The sequence below is a fragment of the Heterocephalus glaber genome, unplaced genomic scaffold (assembly GCF_053883595.1).
Source record: "Heterocephalus glaber isolate CG9 unplaced genomic scaffold, H.glaber_assembly_v1.0 deba00001761, whole genome shotgun sequence".
NCBI lineage: Eukaryota > Metazoa > Chordata > Mammalia > Rodentia > Bathyergidae > Heterocephalus > Heterocephalus glaber.
The window spans coordinates 3,967,789-3,987,369 of record NW_028258458.1 but is presented as its reverse complement, the minus strand read 5'-3'; the positions used below and the strand labels follow the sequence as shown (position 1 = coordinate 3,987,369).

Here is a 19,581-nt window from a genome sequence, read left to right as displayed (position 1 = left end):
TGGGCACAGAAGGAAGGGGCCGGCCCCTTTGGCGGCTGCAGGATCCAAGGTCCCCTGGGGCCTCTGGCCGGATCTGCACCCTGTCCAGACAGGAAGGGAAGAGTGCTCTACTGTGTGATTCCAGAGGAGAGGGGTTTCTTGAGTCTGCCACACCATTCCCCGCGGGGCCTGTCCCAGCTGGAGGGACTCAGAACCCAGAGCAAACAGTGGCTGTGTCCGAGGGGCCAGGGTGAGTCTCCCTGCCGCAGAACAGCACCTCATCCTCCAGAGTGAGCAGGCAGAGGTGGCACAGTCTCCCCATTTGCAGGGCTGGAGCTGCACCCCTGTTCATGCAGGGCAGGTTCACTGAAGGAGACAACAGCAGGAAATTCTCACCCAGGAGGCAGGTGTTGTGCCCAGATTTCGAGGTCCCCAAAGACCACCAAGGAGCCGATTCCAATGTAAACACACGAGGGTTGTTTATTCAAGCTCAAGCAGGGACTCCCAACCATCACCACCAAAGCGGGTCAAGATTGAGAGCCTCGACTCCAAATCAGCAGGGGTTTTTATAGTAGTTACAGCAAGGTTCTAGATTGGCAATTAAACCTGATTGGTTGTGCCTTGCGTACCCAAGCTGCAAACGGTTACACCTGGGACATTGGGGTAGTTGTTGCCAGGGCACGGCTGAACACTTATCACAAGCAGGTGGGCAAAGTACATCTTGTGGTTTTAGGTCTCACACAGGCAGGGAAGTCGCTCCGGAAGCAGCTGGAGAGGTTGTGACCGGAGGCGCCAAGCGACAGGGACAGGTGGCCGGGACTTCTCCCTGAGCTCCGGAACTGATCCCAAGTCAGAGCACTCGCCTGGCACTCGAGAGGCCCTGGCACCAAAAAAAGAAAGAGGACTATGCAGCCCAGCACCAAAAGAAAAGAAAGGAAAAAGGAAAGGACAGGAGATTTGGGAGCATAAGCAAACCTAAAAAGCTCACTGTAAACTTAGAAAAAAGCTGTAACCTGTAACACAAACCTTTCCTACCCTTAACGTGGAAAGCATTACTAGTCACCCATAAGAAAAAGATACACACCCCTCAGGGAAGAGTGCCTGAAAGCCACGGACAGTTCACTAAGAAATATGCCCAGATCACAAAGGAATGGCCAGTGGCATTTTAAGTTCAATTTAATCATCGATTCAAAACAAAAGCAATGGGATGGGGCAGCCGCAGGAGACTCGGACCACTGCCCAGAGGCCTCAGGGATAAAGGGCGCTGAGGCTGGGCTGCTGGGTCAGAAACGGAGGAACAGGAACGCTGTGAGGCCTGGCCTGGGAATCTCGCTGGTGCCGGCAGTGAGAGACGGGGGTGCAGACAGCTTCGGACGTCCTGGGAGGAGGCCAGGGGCGGCGGGGCCGGATCCGGCTGCCATGTCAGACCTGAGCCTCAGTTTCCCCCTCTGTAAAGTGCTGAGGTTCACAAGGGCACCAACACCTCAGGTGCAGCCAGGAGTGGCATGTGATAAAGGCTCGGTGGGCAGCAATGGCTTAATGGGAACAGGCAGCTTTTCCAGGAAGGAGCCACAAACACCGCTAGGCTGCTCAGAAGCGGCCCAGGTGGGAGCCAGGTGGCAGACAGCTGCGATTTCCCCCAACTTCCTTTTCGTGGTAGTGGGGATTGAACCCAGGGCCCTGCACTGAGCTATACCCCAGCTCCTGCCCCCTCTTCTTATAATTGAGACAAAGCCACCCTAAGTCATATGTTGCTCAGGCCACCCTGGAACCTGCGACCCCCCTGCCTCAGCCTCCCGTGTGCTGGGATGCTAGGCATGTGCCAGGTCCCCTGGCTTTTCCCAAATACTTTTGATCTGCGGATGGTTGAACTGTGGACGCGGATCGGCCATGTGGAGGGCCAGCTTGCCAGCGGCATAGCTGTTAGTGTGAGAGGCCAGGACCCAAACACCCACTGGCTCGGCTCTGGGTGAATGAATTCAGGGCCCACCCACCGTCCTGCCTAAGACTCCGTCTCCTTTATGTGGGTCCTTGTGACTCCTCTCTGTGGGCATCAACCTCAGGAGAACCCTGTCCTCACCTGCTGTCCCCTGCTCACAGGGGGGCTGTGAGTGGCCCACCAGACCGCAGGATGTGTGGCTCGCACCCAGGGCCTCCTGCAACTCTGAAACCAGAGATGAACCACTGGACACATCTGGGGTGCCTGCACCTCATAGGCTCCACAGTTTTTCCCAAAAGGGGAGGCCCAGTAGAGGCAGATCCCAGCCAGGAATCCTGCGATGGCACCAACAGCCCTGCCACACTGTGCCCATGCAGACATGGCCCGCCAATCCCAGGCACTCCACCCAGCCAGCCCTGCCAGCCTCGCCCCCATGCTGGCCCACAGACGGCACAAGTCCATGACAGATCAGGCAAACTCTAGGACCCTCATCCCCATTCCCTGCCTCTGGGTTTAATTTTGCTGCCAAACAATTGCGATTTTGTATTTAAGACTTCTGCTGTTCGAAAGCAATTCAGTTCTCTTTGTCTGGCTGCCCACAGACCAAAGACAGCCTTAAACTTATTCCCTGGCTCTGGGGACCCCACCATATCTAGGTTCTGCCATCTCTCTGGCCTTTGTGTCCCTCCTGTCTCTGTTGTCCTTCAAACTCTGGCCCTTTGAGCCTCCTGTCAGTCCTCCCCACACTCCTGGGCTGTATGTCCTTGGTACTGCCCCTGCTGGGGGCCTGTTCTTTGTCCCCAGGACCTGGCCTGGCCTCGTCCACAGCTTCTAGTCCAACTGCTCTCACTCTCTCACCCTCTGTGGCTCCCTATGGCCCATGCAATGAAGTCTAAACTCCTCTGCTTCTGGCTCAAGGCCCTGTATCCCAGTCATGTGGACACTGCGACATCCCTGAACCACCACTGCCTGCCATCAACCGCCCCCCCGCCAACACACATGTCTCAGTGATCACGGGCTCATGCATGAACTGATGAAGCGGGAAGGAGAGAGATCCCTACAGAGCTGCTTCCCAGCCCTGGGGCTCCTGAGGGCTGAACCCCAAGCCCAGGAACTCTTGGAGGCCTCCATGCCAGCCAGAGAGAAATGGTGAGCGGTTGCTGAATGATCAAATGTGAAAACCTGTGCCTCGTTTCCAAACTGCCTCCTCTCAGCCTGAGGACACCTGCAGTGCCCTCCATAGGGGCTCCCTGGCTGACCCCGGCCCTCTCTGGGTCCTGACCCTGGTCGAAGGGCAGGTGTTCTCAGGCGGCAGGCAGGCTCACCTCGGTCAATCCTCTGCAGCAGGACCCCGCGGACCACGTCCTCCAGGATGCCCGCAGTGCTCAGGGCCTGGCTGCCTGTGCCGAGGTCACCCCCGTGCAGCTCGGGCAGCTCCTGGAACACGACGGGGACGGGGAGGGGGCAGGCTGGTGGCAGAACCTCGACCAGCCCGGTGTGGCTTCAGCCGCACCACCCCTGCCTGGCTGGGGTGACCTCAACTCCCTAGCACCGCACACAGAAATCTAGATGAACCAGGGGCGCATGTGCCGAAGCCTACCCACATGCGGGTCCTGCAAGAAGTGATTCCACCAGGCCACCCAGAACTCAGGAGGCTGAGGCAGGAGGATCGCCAGCAAGTTAAATGCCAGCCTAGCTACACAGTGAGTTAAAAGCCAGCCTGAGCTACATAGAGAGAGCTTGTCTCAAAAAACCAAACCAGGACTGGAGATTTAGCTCAGTGGGTTCACTGCCTGCTGCACAAGCACAAGGACCTGAGTTCGATCCCCAGTACCAAAAACAAAACCAAACAAAGAGGTGATTCAGGACCCTTACCCCCAGTGGATGCAGGCTGTCAAGTCACCTCCCACCCGGTGTCCCAGCCCCAGGGACGCCCTGGCCCTGCTCACCGCTTGGCTGCTGGGCTCCAGGCAGTGCAGCACGAAAGGCAGGAGGATGCGAAGCAGCCAGCCCCGCACGAACTCGCTCCGAGCCGCCGCGCTGTCTGAGGACAGCTTCTGCGGGACACAGCACGGTCCAGTGACCCGCATCCCCAGGCTCTGTGCCCCTCCACCACCTCACCTTCAGCACACGGCCCCAGACTTTCTCCAGCTGCTGGGCTGCCTGGTCGCGGTCCAGGCTGGCGCTTAGACCCTGGTCGGCCAGCTGCAGGAAGGTGGCCACAGCATCGGCCATGAGCTGTGGGAATGCACTGAAGTGATCACACTGTGCCCGGGCCTGCTGAGCTCCCTCCGCCTTCCCCTGGTGCCAGGGTACCAAGACTCGGGGATGCAGCAGCCCCCAGATTTGGCCTCCACAGCTGGGCACTCTTGTGCAGTGTGTGCACTGAACAACTGTGCCAGGCAGCACTGGGATGTCACATCTGTCCCTCTCTCCTTCACCAGCCATGTCCATCAGCAGGTGCCACGTCCGTGGCCTTCAGGACACTTCCTGTTTCTCCTCCGAGCCCCAACGTGGCTCAGGCCTCCTCTCTGCCTCCTCCACTCCTGAGCCTGGTCGGTCCCTCCCCCACCTCTCTGCTCTGCTTTGCAACACAGCCTCTCCAAATGCCCTGGCCCTGCAAATGCCCAGGACTTTCCTCTGGGCTCTTCCTTCCACCCGGGATGAGCTCCGCCTCACTCTTCTCTCCTCGGTCTCAACTGGAGGTCCCAGCGGGTCCTACAGCACCTCAATGCCCCTGCAGCCCTGACCACCACGTGGGGTCACTGCCCGGTCCCTGGCCCTGTCCACCAGAGACCGGGTGCGGTCACTCAGGGATCCCTGCCCGCATGTGACCACCCCATGGGGCTATGTCGACCGTTCTCACCTGCTGGGCAAGGTCCTGCGCCCCAAACACTAGGCTCTGCGTCCCCAGGAAGCCGAACGAAGCCGCCAGCTGCCCCAGGCGGCCCCGGCCGCGCTCAGCCTCTCCGTAGCAGAGGTGCATGAGCTCGGGGTCCCAGGGCAGCTCCCCGAGCGAGTGCACCTGGCCGCGCCACCGGGAAGACGCCGTCAGGGACAGCAGGTCGACTGCAGGGCGGCGGGTGGAGGGCCAGGCGCCCAAGGCTGACTACTTAAACTCCACTCTCTTTCTGACAGAACTGGGGCTCGAACCCAGAGCCTGCAGACCAAACTACATCCCAGCCCCAAGGGCTGGGATCACCGCCGTGCATCACCACGCGGGCTCTAGCCCGCTGGCCCCGCCCACTCCCACAGTCCCGCCCACCCGCTCTCGGGGGGGCCCCGCCCCGCCCACTGACCGCTCCTCGCAGCCTCGCCCCCAGCTGGCTCTCTCGCAGGCGGCTGCACACGCGGTCCACGCCCCGAGCGAGCAGCGTCTGCACGGTGCCCAGCACGCGCTCTACGGTGCTCAGCAGCGTCCGCACAAGCTGGGGCAGCTGCAGGTCCACGCTCCGTTGCAGGCAGGCCTCCAGCCGGGCCTGGACTTCCGCTGCGGGTGTAGACACGCCGCTGGGTCCCCGGCTCAGCGACAGGCCGGGAAGGGCGAAGCCAGCAACCCTGACCGCCCCACCGCACAAGTGAGAAACTGAGCTCACCTCGGACAGTCGGCCCGACCGCCAGGAGACAGAGTCGGATCCGAACCGCGTTTGGTTGCGGAGTGGAGTGGCGCCACTTTGCCCTGCCCGAGTCCCGGCCTGACCTCCGCCCGGCTCAGCCCGCTCGCCCGTCCCCCCAGAGCCGCCCACTTTGGCCTAGCTCGTCCGTCCACCCAACCCGCCTCGCCCTTGGAGTGGCCCGGCCACGCCCACTCACCCTCTAGGCCCCTCTTCTCCTTCCTGCACGGCCCATCAGGCCTATTGGCGACTAGGCCCCGCCTCCTACCCACCCTGGCTTTCTGCCCACTCTCTGGCCCCGCCCTCCCCGAAAACCACGCCCTCTACTCTGACCCACCCATTCCCGATAAAGACCACGCCCTCCACCCGGATTACCCCCCCATGCTGGCCAATCCGTCAGGTGGGGCCACACCACCTATCACGACCCCCACCCTTCCTCCAGGACCCGCCCACTCAGCATTTAGGGCCCCCATGTGGCCCCACACCTCTTTTCCTCCAGGGTCCCTTCCAGAATATTGAACTGTAGACTCGAGGCCCCGCCCCGCACCATCATCTGGCTTTCTTCCAAATCCTTTAGCTTCTCCCCTTCCTACCACGCCCCACCTATACCTATACCCGGCCCCACCCACCCAGGCAAGATCACTCCCCTAGCCCTGGCCACGCCCCAATCAATCACGCACTTTCCAAACCAGGCCTCTCCCCCTCTACCTAGTCCCACCGCTTCAAGACCTGACCACGCCCCCAATCCCCGCCCACCCCAGCCCCACCCCTTCCCTACCACACACCTCTCCTTTACCGTGGTTCCGGGCTTCCTGCCAGGCCACGCCTTCTTATCCTGACCCCACCCTTTCTGACAACCCACACCCTCTGCCCTGATCCCGCCCCTTCCCGACCAGGTCAGGTCTACCTCCTGGGGAGCCACGCCCCATGCTCCCCCCCACCACCCCCTTCAGCCCCGCCCCTCACCCTGCAGCCTGCCCGCGGCACGCGTGCGCAGCCGCAGCGTGTGCTCCAGGTCGGGGCGCAGGGCCAGCTCCAGGCCCGCGAGCAGCTCGTCCTTCTCCGGCTGGAAGGCGCGTAGCCCGGCGGAGGCCGCGGCCAGAACCACGCCGTAGACGGCGTCCAGGAGCTGCGGGGGCGATGGGGTGCGGAGGGGACGGGTGAGGCGGGGCCCGCCGGCTGGCGCGGAGTTCCCGCGTGGGGGCGGAGTGGTCCCTACCTCGGTCAACGCCCAGGCCCCCCCGCGCCCCGCCGCGGCGCCCTCCGTCCTCGTCCATTCAGGCAGCAGCTCCCGAAGCAACACCGCGCTCAGCACCTGCGGACACTGCGGTGGGCGGGGCGCGGGGCGCGGGGCGCGGGGCGCAGGGCGCAGGGCGCAGGGCGCAGGGGGCGGGGCACTGACCTCGGCGTCTGAGCCCAGCATCGCGTCGTCCTCGCCGAAGTGGCCCCGCTGCTGCCGGTAGAGCCGCACGGCGTCCAGGAAGGCGCGGGCCGCTGGGTCCCGGCTGCGCTGCAGGACTGAGCGGTTGGGCCGCCCCGGGGACTCCCTTAGGCCCCCCGCCACCCTCGGACGGCTCTCCTCGGCTTACAGAAGGGACGCCTGCACGCGCCCCCGCCTTCCGACCACACGAGGCCACCCTGCAGTTCCTCAAGTTGGGACCTTGTGCAGTCAGCAACCTGCCCGACTGTGCCAGTCCTGTCCCCACTCCACCTGGCCGATCCCAGGCCGGACATCCTTATCTCCAGGAGGCTGTCCCTTCCACCCACCACCCGGGCTGATCTCTACAGGTATCCCCGCCACCCTAGTGTGAGCCCTTATAAGGGCCTCTTTCCCCTGACAACCCATCTTATGGGCCGAAAGACTGAGGCCCAGACCCCACCTGTGCCCCGAAGTCGGATGCCACCCTGCAGGGCCAGGCTCCAGGCGTGCTGCGCCTCGGCAGACGGCGCGGAGAAGCAGAGGTGCCGGCGGAAGGGGTGCTGCAGGAGGAGCGGGGCGCGCACGGGCGCCTCCAGGAGCGGCTCAGAGCCTGCGGGGGGCGGCGGCCCAAGCGCTCAGGGTCCCCAGTACCCCCGCCCTGGTTTCCCTGCCGGTGAAGGGAGCTGAACGGTGACGCTAGAGGGACCCCGCGGTGGCGCACCGTCGCCTGAGGTCAAGGCCAGCCCGGGCTACACAGCCAGACCCTGTCTCAGAACACCAAAAACCAAAAAACAGCAGAACACCGCATAGCGATGCTGGTGACCAAGTGAGCGAATGTTTGTTGCAGATTCTCCTAAATCCTGGGTGTTTTGTTCTGATTTCCAGAGTGATGAACTCAGACTGTAATAAGACCCAAGAATCGGGAGGGTGGGAGTCCCGGGCCCTCCAGCCCAGGACTCCTGTTCACGCCTCAGGAACCCACCGGGACTGTGAGCTGCATGGGTCGGGAGAGGGAGGCCCTGGCTTCCACCAGGCTCCGAAAATCAATCTAAACGCATAAAACCTGTGTGGGGTGGGCTGCTGTTGCTTTTTGTTGTTGTTGTCGTCGAGACAGGGTCTCACTGTGGAGCCCAGGCTGGCCTCACACTCGTGGCGACCCTCCTGCCTCAGCCTCCCCAGTGCTGGGATGACAGGCGCACGCTCTTTCTTGCCCTTTCAACAGTGGGTTTTTTTCCGTGGCAGAGCAGGAGGCCGGCCCAAGGCAACGCTGACCCCACCCGGGGATGCTTGCAACCCCTGCAGCGGCCCGGACATCGGGGCGGGATGTCGGGGGGCGGTGCCGGGCGGGCCGATAGCGGGCCAGGGAGCCTCACCCTCGGGGCCCGGGCCCAGCCCGCGGAGCAGGTGCAGGTACTCGCGCTGCGAGGTCAGGAGCGCGTAGCCCGTGAGCGCCACCGCGCCCAGCGGAGGCCGCCCGGCCTCGAAGTCCTGCGGGGGCGAGGGCGAGGGCGAGGGTGACGCAGAGGCCCGCGGGGAGGCGGAGGAGACCGGGCCCGAGACCCAGACCGTCAGGGCGGGCAGAGGCGAGCTCACCTCCTGGCGGCCGAACCACTCCAGCCTCCCATCCCCGCGCAGGACGCAGAACACGGGCTGCCCCCGCGGCGGGCGGCCGCGCAACTGGGCGAGGGGCCCGCGGTGCTCTCGTACTCGGGGCAGCTTCTGCAGGGGACGGGGCGGCGTCAGGGCCCGGGCTGCGGGGTTCCGCCCCGGACGGCTTCCAGGCCCTCCTGCTCCCTCCTCTTAGCCGGGGATTTGAACCCAGGGCCTCTGCCTGCCCGGCCAGAGCGGAGCCGCGCCCTCAGCCCCTGTGTTTTGAGATAAGGTCTCAGTTTCTCTGTCTGGCTTTGAAGTTGAGATCCTCCTGCCTCAGCCTTCCAAGTACTGGAGTTACACGGATGCGCACCACGCCGGGCCTGGCGGGGCCCTGAAGGAAAGCCTGCAGCCACCACGCGCTTCCGGCCACGGGCGAGCGCTGTCCTCAGGCGCAGGTGCCCTGGTGGTCGGCCGGATCTGCGCACTGCCGCCTCCCCGGCCCTCCCGGCTCTTCCCCCTCCCGGGTCGCGATACGCGCCGGTGACCTCGGTCTGGGCGCGCGGCGGGGACTGGGGCGCTCGTTCCCTGGTTCTCCGCAGCCGCCGGGCCAGAGGCTCCGCGGTGACACTGTTAAAGTATCACTATTCAAAGGACGCGCGGCAGCCCCTTCGTGCCCACGGCTCCGGATCCAAGTCTTCGACCCACACACAGCAAGGCAAAAGTGATTTGGAGCCGGGCGCGGGGCGGCGCCCGTCGTCCCCGCTGCTCTGCTCGGGAGGCTGAGGCCAGAGGGTGGCCGCTGGAGCCCCTCCCGGGCAGCCCACTGCGAGCGCCCGGCCCAGCCCATCAGCCCCGCCCTTCGCCCCGGACGCCCAGCGCTGGTGGGTCTGGGTCTGCAGAGTCGGTTCAGGGCGCCGACGCTGAGGCAGGAAGCACTCCCGAGGAGGGTTCCCCCGGCACCCACCTTGCTGCGGCTCAGCTGGGGTCCCGAGGGCTCCTGGGGGCGCAGCTCGAGCGCGATTTGCCGCAGCACAGCCACCGCCAGCTGCGCGCGATAACCAGGCAGGAAGCTGCCCAGCAGCGTGGACACCCGGCCTGGGGACCGAAAGGCGCGGTGGAGCGGCCGAGCCTCCAGCGACCCGGCCTCCCGCTGCGCCCCCACGACCGCCCCGCGGCCCACCGGCCACACAGGCCACCGCGCTTAGCGAGCCCAGCACTCCAGGAGGCTGAGGCAGGAAGACGCGCCCCGCCTGCCCCGCTCACCCTGCAGCTCCTCGCGCTGCCGCCTGTCCAGGGGGCTCGAAGCCTGCGCCCCCATCCTGCTGCGCGCTGCCAGCTCCCGGCTGTGCTCCGGCGCGCAAACCAACCCAGCACCTCCCCGCCCGCCAGCACCTGCCGCACTAGCCCGGCCCAAACTCCTCTTTCACTTTTCCTTCCCCCCGCCCCCGCCGGGGTTGAACCCATGTCCTCTGCCCTGAGCCACATCCCCACGTTTTTCATTTTTTGAGGCAGGGTCATGCTAAGCTGCTAAGTTGTCCCGGCTGGGCTGCAGCTCCAGATCCTCCCGCTTCAGCCTCCCCAAATGGGACCACAGGTGTGTGCCACCACGCCTGACTTAGATTTTTCTTTTTTGTGGGGGTGGGGGGCTACTGGGGATCGAACTCCGAACTTTGCGCTTTCGAGGCAGTCGGTGGAACCACTGAGCTAAATCCCCAGCCCTTAGATTTTATTTTTTAAATGTCTCCTAAAAAATAAATAAAATAAAATGTCTCCTCTAGGAGGCTGAGGCAGGAGGATCACAAATTCGAGCCCACCCTATACAATACCTTGTCTCAAAATAAGGAATAGAAAGGCCTGGGGCGCGGGGCTTCTAAAAGGGATCTCTCTTCCCAGGCTGGCCTCCTCCAGGACCCCCCAACCCTGATTCTGACCTCAGTGCCCCACCTGGAAACCCCAGGCATGGGGAGCCCACAGACCCAGAAGCCTCCAGCGCCCCTTGCTTGGGAGCAGCTGGGTTTCCTTCACAGGAAACACACAGGGCTGCCCAGGGCTTCCCAGCAGGGCCGTCAGGCAGTGAGAGCTGGTGGCCGGAGGGCCCCGGGCCCTTTCTGGGTGCCGGGGTCCCAGCTGGAGCAAGAGCACCCCGGCTACCACACCTCACTCCTGAGAGCAGCGGGGCCTGTGGCTGCTCCATATCTCACAGTGCCCCTCCTTGACACCTGGGGCAGACAACATCTTCTGGAATAAAGATGTGAGGGGGAGGTCCAGGGTGACTCCTAGGATGTTTCCCTGGAGGGAATCTCCTTTTCCCCCTCCTCTTCCACTGGCTGGAATGTGGACACAATGGCTGGAACGAGAGCAGCCATACTGGACTACGAGCCACCCCAAACAGGCACACAATGGTACACCAACAGAATAACAGCTGGGGTACCAAAAGGGTTTGTTTTTTGTTTTGGTACTGGGGATCGAACTCAGGACCTGGAGCTTTCGAGGCCACTGTGGGCACCACTGAGCTAAATCCCCGGACCCCACAAGAGTTGTTTTTGTTTTAGTTTGAGACAGGTCTCTGTAGCCCAGGCTGACCTTGGATTCAGGGGATCCTCTCGCCTCAGCCTCCCAAATGCTGGGATTACAGGCGTGCATCACCACGCCCAGCTCTTCAAAGGGCTTGTGGCATTGCGACAGCAGCCCTGGGCCGCCTCCCTGGGCCTTGAAGGGGCCCTTGTGCCCACTGCTGCCCACTCTTTACTTTCCAGGGCCCCACCACACACAGCTCAGGGGCTCACAGCCACCTGCCCCACCTGCGCCCGGGTCCCCGCCTCACACCAAGGGACAAGGAGGAAACTTCCCTCTCTGTGGTTTCAGCACTGTTGCTCCCACGAAGCCTCCTGCACATGGTGGTTTCAATTCCACCTCGCCTGGTGCTCGCCCTGGGCCTCCAGGGACCGCCCTGCCCCCACAAAGCGCCCACACCCCCACTGACCCCCCCCAGCTCAGGGCCGGCGTCAGCAGTGTGCAGGGTGACAGGCCCACTCCCAGCTGGGTCTGGGTCGGAGCTCAGCGGGACAAAGGGACAGGCCAGGTTTGGGGCAGCTGCAGTCCCATGTCTGCTGCTGGGGGGTGCGGGCACTCGGGTGTGTGTGTCCGGCAGTGAACTGGAGCCGGGTCTCCTCCATGCTGAGCTGCAACCACACCCCTTAGTCTTATTTTTTTTTGGTACTGGGGATTGAACTTGGATCCATGCGCTTGCGCAGCAGGCAGCGAAACCACTGAGCTACATCCCCGGCCCCCTTAGTCTTATTTTGAGGCAGGGTCTAAGTTGCCCAGGCTAGGCGTGAACTTGGGATCCTCCTGCCTCAGCTTCCCACCCTGCCCAGCTCAGTGTGTGGTGCTTCTGCTGCAGGAAATCCACTCTTGGTGCCCACCCAGGATGACAGCGCCACCCTCCACCCTCCACCCGGGGATGGGCTCCTCCGCTGGGGCCATCCAGGACAGGGGCTCCAGGTTTCCAGCAACGCCCTTTAATCTCCCGCCCTTTAATCTCCCATGGTGCGGACCGGCCTGGCAGGGCAGCGGTGGCCAACCCAGGTGACTCCAGGCCCCTGGCTTTTCCAAAGGGAAGTGGGGGCTGGGGTCCCCGAACAGGGAGCTCCGGGGCTACAGCGTCGAGTGCTTCTCAAAGGGCACAGACAGGAGACACGCGGCGGCCTCGTCCAGGAACCAGCGCAGCGTCCCGGTGTGCGGCTGCACCAGCGCAGCCGGCAGCGGAGCCGCGTCCTTGTCCTCCAGGATGCGCTGGGGGGACAGGGTGGAGGGGCCTCACCTGGGACCCTGGGCCACATGGAGACCAGGTTCCTTTCTTTTTCTCCCCTTTGGTTTTTCTGAGACAGGGTCTCGCTGTGTAGCCCAGGCTGGCCTGGAACTCACAGTGATTCTCCTGCCTCAGCCTCCTGAGTGCTGGGATGCCAGGTGTGCACCACCATGCCTGGCCCTATTTAATCATTTTTAAAGCTGCATGTTAATGCTAAGACTTTACCTCGAGCGCAGCTTTGGTCGTCAGTGTCATTTCCAGACCCAAGAAACGGCCGGGTTAGGGTCAGTTAGGGGGCAGCGCCGATGCCCCTCCCTCCTGAGAATTACGCAGCTGACTTCCTGCAGAGACTGCCAACAGGCACCCCGGGTTACCTTCAGCACAGAGGCCTTGCCTTCCCCTGTCGCCACGAACACCACGGTCCTGGCCGAGTTCAACACGGGGAGCGTCAGAGTCACGCGCTGCGGCGGGGGCTTCGGGGAGTCACTGATGGGGGCCACGATCCGGTCCCGCTCCTGGGGAGGGAGGAAGGGCGGGGTGGGGCAGGGCAGACAGTCATCTCTGCTGTTTCCCTGGTCCCCGGACTGGGTGCAGAGCCTCCACAACAGGCTGCATCCCCAGCCCTTGTATACATCTTGAGGCGGGGTCTCGCTAAATCGCCAGGCTGCCCTGCTGGACTGGCACTTGCACCTTCCTGCCCTGGCCACTCCTCGCCAGCTGTACACACCAGCTTGCTCAGCCCTCACTCAGCTCGGTGCTGGTTATTTACCTTCCGTCTCCCCCACCGCCGGGGTCTGGAACACAGGCCTGAGGCCCCGGGTCAGGGCAGGGCAGTGAGCCTCTGCTGGTGGCAGGCTTGGCAGCACTCACCTGCAGCAGTGGGTGGTCGGGGAAGAGTGAGCAGGTGTGGCCGTCAGGGCCCACGCCCAGGAGCAGCAGGTCAAACACGGGGACGGCATCTCCCTGGAAGGCCTGGCAGAGACGCGTGGCTCAGAGATGCCACACATTGGGGCTAGAGCACCTGGAATCTGGGGGGCAGCACTGGGGGGCGAGCCCAGGGCCTCACACAGAGCCCCATCCCCAGCCCTTTCTTTTATTTTGTGAGACAGGGTCTTGCTAAGTCCCTAAGTTGCCCAGGCTGGACTCAAACTCAAGATCGTCCTGTCTCAGCCTCCTGAGTGCAGGGATGACAGGTGCACTTGGGGATCTTGGAAGCCAAGGGGTTTCGGGGCTGACCAAGGGGTGGTCAGAGCTGTAACAGAACCCAAGCTTGGCTCCACCAGTAACTGCATGGACTCCAGTCTCAGACTCCACTTCCCATGAGTGTGACAGGCCAAGGGCCACAGGCAGGGGGACCTGGACTCCCCCTGGTGTCTCTGAGTGCCCAACGACAGTTTCTGCTGGTGCTATCACACAGGCCGCCCACCACGCGTGTGACCCTTCTGGAGATGAGGTCTCCTGTGCAGCTGCTCCTGGAGACTCACCTGCCTCAGCTTCCTGGCATAGTCCTCAGCTGCCGCCTCCACGGGCAGCTGGGGGTCGATAGTGATGACCTGGCTGTCGGGGACCGGCAGTCTGGACAGCAGGTGCGTCTGTGGCAGAGAGGACGGCGCCTCTAGTTGGGATGCGCCCCACTTACAGAGGGGTAAAGTGAGGCACAGAAACCCGTTCATGGCCAGGATGCTGGGGATCTGGCTGCTGAGCCCTGGTGAAACCACCTCTCGGGGCAGAGGAGGTTCAAGGGTGGGTAGGTACTGGGTGGCTTCGGGACTGGGCAGGGCCCCCGGGTGGCACATGGCCCTGCTGCAGGAGGCAGAATCACGGGTCCCAGCCTGGGCCATGAGGACCTTGGGGCCCACGCACCACAGTCAGCACCCATGGGGTCCCCAGGGAGACCTCCAGGGAGAAGCCATCTGCCTATGTCTCCCCACTGCCAGGAACAGGCCTGTCCACACCCAGGACCTCACAGTAGGCGGAGGGCAGCAGGCGGAGGGCAGCAGGTGGTGTGGAGGATATGAGAGTTTCATTTTATTGGGTTTGGTTTTTTTGAGACAGGGTCTCACTGTGCAGTTCAGGCTGGCCCTAGAACTCACTATGCAGCCCAGGCCGGCCTCAAACTGGAGGTGATCCTCCTGCCTCAGCCTCCTGAGTGCTGGGATTACAGGCGAGCGCCACCACACCTGACGAGTTTAGTCTCTTAATTTTAAAAAGATGCAGGTTTGGGCCGGGGATTTAGCTCAGTGGTTCTGCTGCCTGCCTCAAAAGTGCAAGGTCCCGAGTTTGATCCCCAGTACAAAAAAAAAAAAAAGCCCACCGTTTTCTTTCTCTTTTTTTTTTCCTCCGGCGCTGGGTATGGAAGCCAAGACCTCCAGCATGCTCAGCAAACGCTCCGAACTGGGCTCTACCCCCCACCCAGTCCCCCAAAACCCCTTCCCTTCTTTCTTCCTTTCTCTTTCCATCCCTGCCCTGACCCCCTGCTGTAATGAGCATGGAACCCAGGGCTAAGACCCTAAGTTACTTCCTCAGTCCTTTTTGTTTTTGTTTCGAGACAGAATCTTGCTAAGTTCCCCAGGCTGGACTGGAACTCGCGACCCTCCTGCCTCAGCCTCCCCAAAAAAAGTCAGTGGAACTCATGCTCCCTGTGGCCCGTGCCGTCTCTGGAGTTGCAGAGCAGCCGCAAAACCGGGCTTCCCTTCTGGTGGCTGGCGGACCTGACCGGTGGGCCCCTCCCTGCCTCAGCTTGCCCGTCTGTGAAACGGGTGACAGGTGGCCATGCCTGCGAGCTGCGTACTGAACCTTGCGTGCTACTCTGGGAACAGGATCATGCGAAGCGAGTGCTCAGGGCGCACTGAGAACCAGCCCAGAGAACAGGGGACCCTCCCGTCTGAGGACTTGGTGTGACCTCCGGCCCTCGGTCAAGCGGTTCCCCAGGCCTGGCTGCGGGATAAAGCATAAAAGGGGCGGCCCACGCGGAAGAGCCAGGAGCTCAGGACAAGCGGGCGGGGCCAGGCCGTGGGCGTTGCCCTCTCGGTATGACCCGCAGGGGCCCCCGTAGCCGGAGCTCCAGCGGTAGGCGCCGCCCCTCGGCGGCCCCCATAGCTCTCGCCGTAGCTCTCGCCGTAGCTCTCACCTTGTAGAGGCCGTACGTGCTCTCTGCGTGATCGAAAGGCACCAGGCGCTCGTCGCAGAAGCCCAGCGTCCAGCGCGCGAGGCTGGCGGGGCCGGCAGGGGCGGCAGCGGCCGGCAGGTCACGGGCCAGCATCGACACGAGGCTGCCGCCCGACAACCCGAGCGCGAAGCGGGCGCGGGGCCCTTCTAGGCAGCACGCAGCCCGCTGCACCACTAGCTGCGCCAGCGACGCGCCCAGCTCCTGCGGGCTCGAGAAGACGGAGATGAGGCCCGGGGCGGGCGCGGCCATGGCGACGGCGGCGGTGGGGAGGCGGAAGCGCTCTCGGCGGCCGCAAGTGCGCCTGCGCGAAGGCCTACTCAGCCACTCGGGCTCCCCCGCTCTGCACATGCGCAGTCGAGCAAGTGAAGCCACGACTGGGTGGGGCGGCCCCGCCCTTCTCTACAGGCTGTGCCAGAGCCCTTTGCAGGGCCAAGGCGAGGCAGAGCTTTGAGTTCGGTGCAGCTCGGGGCAGGTTTCCTGGGAGAGGGTATATTTTTGTGGGCTTTGAAGTTCCTGCGTCTGTTGCGATTTGTTTCTTCAGTGGTCGTTTTCTGTTTGTATGTTTGTTTTGAGACAGGGTTTCCCTATGTAGCTCAGGCTGGCCTGGAACTCTCAGCGATCCTCCTGCCTCAGCCTCCCGAGTGCTGCGATGACAGGCATGCGCCACCCTGCCAAGTTATTTCCACTTATTTCTGCACTCTGAGTTTTATCCACATATAGTTAATCTGTATGGCTGTTCTTGTGCCAATACCACCCTGTCAGGGTTACTGTGCCTTTCTAGGCACCTCAAGGACAAGCAACAGAAGATAAACCAGGCTTCATTGAAATTGGACTGGTGTCCCAGGTGACTATCAAGAAAGTGGCCAGAACCACAGGATGGGAGAAAGGCTTCACAAATCATCTGTAAAGGTCTTGTATACAAAATATATTAACGACTCACACAACTCAATAAAAAGACAAACTTTTCAAAGGACAAAGTATCTGAATGGATATTCCTCCAAAGATAGGCAAATGGCCAGCGATACATGAAGAGCTGTTGTGTTCACTGGCCATCAAGGAGTGCACATCGGAATTATAATAAAGCAGGAGAAAATGACAACAAAGCAGGGGGTGCTGGTGCAGGCTGCAGTCTCAGCTACTCCGGAAGCCGAGGCAGGAGGATCCCAGTCTGGAGCCAACCTGGGCAACTTGAGACATTGTCTCAAAACCTAAAAAACTGCCTTTTTACCAAGATGGCGCCGAAGGCGAAGAAGGAAGCTCCTGCCCCTCCCAAAGCTGAAGCCAAAGCAAAAGCTTTGAAAGCCAAGAAAGCAGTGCTGAAAGGCATCCACAGCCACAAAAAGAAGAAAATCCACATGGCACCCACCCTCTGCAGTCCCGAGACACCGACTCCGGTAGCAGCTGAAATACCCTCGGAAAAGCACCCTCAGGAGAAGCAAGCTTGACCACTATGCCATCATCAAGTCCCCTGACCACAGTCAGCCATGAAGAAGACAGAGGACAACAGCACACGCGTGTTCATTGTGGACGCCAAGGCCAACAAGCACCAGATCAAACAAGCTGTGAAGAAGCTCTAGGACATTTATGTGCCCAAGGTCAGTACCCTAATAGGCCTGATGGAGAGAAGAAGGCGTATGTTCAACTGGCTCCTGATGATGATGCTTCGGATGCTGCCAACAAAATTGGGATCTAAACTGAGTCCAGCCAGCTAATTCTAAACACATTATTTTCACCATAAAATAAAAAAAACCCTAAAAAATTGTAGACCTGGGGTTGTAGCTCTTGCCTAGCGTGCAGGAGGCCCTGGGCTCCATTTCTAGTCTGGGGGGGCGGGGAGAGGGAGATGTCACATTTCGCACTCATGAGGATGGCTGTAATAAAAACGGTGCGGGCAAGGATGGAGACAAGGGAAACCCACACACATTGCTAATGAGGAACATGGCTCTGCCACATTGGCGAAGTCTGGCAATGTGCACACATGACCCAGCACTTGCACACCTGGGTGTGTCCCCAGGAGGACGTTCATAGCAGTTAAAGTAGCCCTGAAGTGGAAACAACTGTCCATCAACAGAGACTGGATAAGGAATATGGCCCGACAGAGTTACTCAGCCATGAAAAGGAATGGAGCACTGACACAATACAGGGGGCAGTGACAGCAGCCAGACACAGCCACATGGCCTGGGGCTGAGTGATGGGAAATGTTCAGGGTAGGCGGGGCCGCAGGCCAGGATGCTGGTGAGCTGCTGCTAAGAGGGCGCAAAAGAGTGGGGGAGTGACCAAGGATGGGGCCTGTTTTCTGAGAGGCTCTTTCTGTGTAACTCAGGCTGGACTTGACCTCAGTGTGTAGCCCAGAGTGAACTCAAACTTGCAGTCTTCCTGCCTCCACCTCCCAGCTGCTGGGACAGCACGTGCACCACGGCACGCACGGCGCTTCACAGGGTTTTCGTGGGCTGCTGAAAGTGTTCTGCAGTTAAGTGGTGGTGATGGTCATGCAGCCTCCGGGCTTTTTTCTTTTTAGTTTTGTGGTCTGGGGATGGGCCCAGGGCCACCCATCTGCTAAGCAGCACTTTGTTACTGAGGTCTTCCCAGGAAGGGGCTGGGCCAGGCTCCTTCCCACCCCAGGAGCTCGGCCTGAGTCAGGGAGCTCTGAGCAGATCACAAAAGGGGGCTTCATGGGCCAGGGTGTGGCTACTTGGTGAGTGCTGGCCCAGCACCTTGAAAAGGAAAAATAAACCTGGAAAGAGTGGCGGCCTCAAGTGGAGACACGGGACTCACGGGTTCGTCTGCTTTAGAGCAGCACGAGAAGGCCATTGCGTGAGTGGGATATAGAAAAGCAAAAGTGGACACAGCACAAAGATCGGTGGTTGGCAAGGGACAGAACGAGGACAGGGACGGACAGGTGAACAGTAAGGGTTTTGTTTTTTGAAACAGGGCCTTGCTATGTAGCCCAGACTGTCCTGGAACTCAGCCATCCTCCTGCCTCAGCCTCCCGAGTGCTGGGATTACAGGTGTGTGTCATCACACCCAGCAGTGAAGAATTTTAGAGCAATTAACTCCTTTTGTGATACATGTTGAATACACCTCGTCGAAAAACCTCAAATCGGAAATATTCCCAAATCTAAAACTTGAGGGGCTGGGGATTTAGCTCAGTGGTTCCGTTGCCTGCCCTGCAAGCCCAAGGTCCTGAGTTTGATCCCCAGTACCAAAAAACCCCATAAAAAAATAAAACTTGAGGGTTGTTTTTTATTGGGGTGTGGGAGGGTGGTGTTGAGGGTTGACCCCAGGGCCTCATGCATGCTAAGCAAATACCCTCCCGCTGAATCTCACCCTCAGGCCCCCAAATCCAAAACTTTTTCAGCACTAGTGTGAAGCCACAAGTGGAAAATTATGCACTTGTTTCATGGATACATCTATTGAAAACAGTATATAATTGTATCTTCAGACTGTGTGTATAAGGTGCAAGAGAAACAAAAATTTTGTATCTAAACTGGATGTGGTGGGTGTCTGTAATCTCAGCACTCTAGGAAGCTGGGGCAGGAGGGTCTCAAGTTCAAGCTCAGCCTTGGCAATTTACCAACTTAGTAAGACCCTGTCTCCAAATATGGAATAAATAAACAACTATGGTGTTTAGACGTAGGCTCCACCCCTGAAATATCTCATTATATATATGCAGCTATGCAAAAAAGTTTTTTAAACCAAATCTGAAACATTTCTGGCCTGGTGTGTTTCATATCAGGGATGCCCAATCCGCACTGTGGCGGTGGTCCCAGGACAAAAGGCGTTTGCTTTGGGGTTTGAGAGGAGCTGGGGATTTGAACCCTGGGCCCCGTGATGTGTGTGCTGGGCACCCGCAGATGTACAGGGTGAGAGTGAACCGGACATTGCCACGGCCCCATGCAGCGACTGTTGGTGACGGACAGCGGTGCGGGCACAGGAATGCAGACGCCCCACCTCTCTGGCACCTTTCCCTCCAGACCTAAAACTGCTAGGAAAGTAAAGGCTATGCATTAAAAACAGGACAGTAGAGCTCAATCCCGAGAGTCCCTCAGATTACAC

General features: G+C 60.9%; 2 protein-coding genes and 1 pseudogene across 13 annotated transcripts; 1 reads left to right on the top strand and 2 right to left on the bottom strand.

Moving 5' to 3' along the window:
• Positions 1-433: 433 nt before the first annotated feature.
• Positions 434-11,866, bottom strand: Niban3 (niban apoptosis regulator 3). Of its 12 annotated transcripts, XM_087201882.1 has the most exons (15): positions 9,809-11,866; positions 9,510-9,640; positions 8,546-8,671; positions 8,326-8,440; positions 7,413-7,562; positions 6,935-7,050; positions 6,752-6,847; positions 6,499-6,661; positions 5,218-5,408; positions 4,785-4,943; positions 4,040-4,156; positions 3,868-3,975; positions 3,244-3,355; positions 2,060-2,143; positions 434-883 (listed from the first exon to the last, which is right to left on the bottom strand). In XM_087201882.1, exons 1-15 carry the CDS (start codon positions 9,861-9,863, stop codon positions 675-677), a joined length of 1,932 nt encoding a protein of 643 aa, XP_087058008.1. In that variant the 5' UTR covers positions 9,864-11,866; the 3' UTR covers positions 434-674. The 12 variants fall into 12 exon arrangements, 11 of the variants coding, with proteins under 11 accessions (XP_087058008.1, XP_087058011.1, XP_087058001.1 ...); XM_087201885.1 differs by lacking the exon at positions 4,785-4,943 and having other exon boundaries at positions 434-859; XM_087201875.1 differs by having other exon boundaries at positions 434-859; positions 6,499-7,050; positions 8,326-8,671.
• A 184-nt stretch (positions 11,867-12,050) lies between these two features.
• On the bottom strand, positions 12,051-15,873 carry Pgls (6-phosphogluconolactonase). The gene is made up of 5 exons (XM_004873210.4): positions 15,487-15,873; positions 13,841-13,948; positions 13,227-13,328; positions 12,731-12,871; positions 12,051-12,340 (listed from the first exon to the last, which is right to left on the bottom strand). Exons 1-5 carry the CDS (start codon positions 15,871-15,873, stop codon positions 12,203-12,205), a joined length of 876 nt encoding a protein of 291 aa, XP_004873267.3. The 3' UTR covers positions 12,051-12,202.
• Positions 15,874-16,550: 677 nt separating this feature from the next.
• Positions 16,551-19,234, top strand: LOC110347280 (large ribosomal subunit protein uL23 pseudogene; annotated as a pseudogene).
• Positions 19,235-19,581: the final 347 nt, after the last annotated feature.

What these genes read in the sequence shown, in the direction of transcription:
- Pgls (XM_004873210.4), bottom strand. Translation starts at nt 15,873, where the DNA reads ATGTGCAGAGCGGGGGAGCCCGAGTGGCTGAGTAGGCCTTCGCGCAGG. An exon ending in ATGCCAGGAAGCTGAGGCAG is followed by an intron (nt 13,329 to 13,840) that starts GTGAGTCTCCAG and finishes CGTCTCTGCCAG; the next exon opens with GCCTTCCAGGGAGATGCCGT. An exon ending in GCAAGGCCTCTGTGCTGAAG is followed by an intron (nt 12,341 to 12,730) that starts GTAACCCGGGGT and finishes CTGTCCCCCCAG; the next exon opens with CGCATCCTGGAGGACAAGGA.
- Niban3 (XM_087201875.1), bottom strand. Translation starts at nt 9,863, where the DNA reads ATGGGGGCGCAGGCTTCGAGCCCCCTGGACAGGCGGCAGCGCGAGGAG. An exon ending in CCCAGCTGAGCCGCAGCAAG is followed by an intron (nt 8,672 to 9,509) that starts GTGGGTGCCGGG and finishes CGTCCCCTGCAG; the next exon opens with AAGCTGCCCCGAGTACGAGA. An exon ending in GCTGCAGAGGATTGACCGAG is followed by an intron (nt 2,144 to 3,243) that starts GTGAGCCTGCCT and finishes CTCTGGTTTCAG; the next exon opens with AGTTGCAGGAGGCCCTGGGT.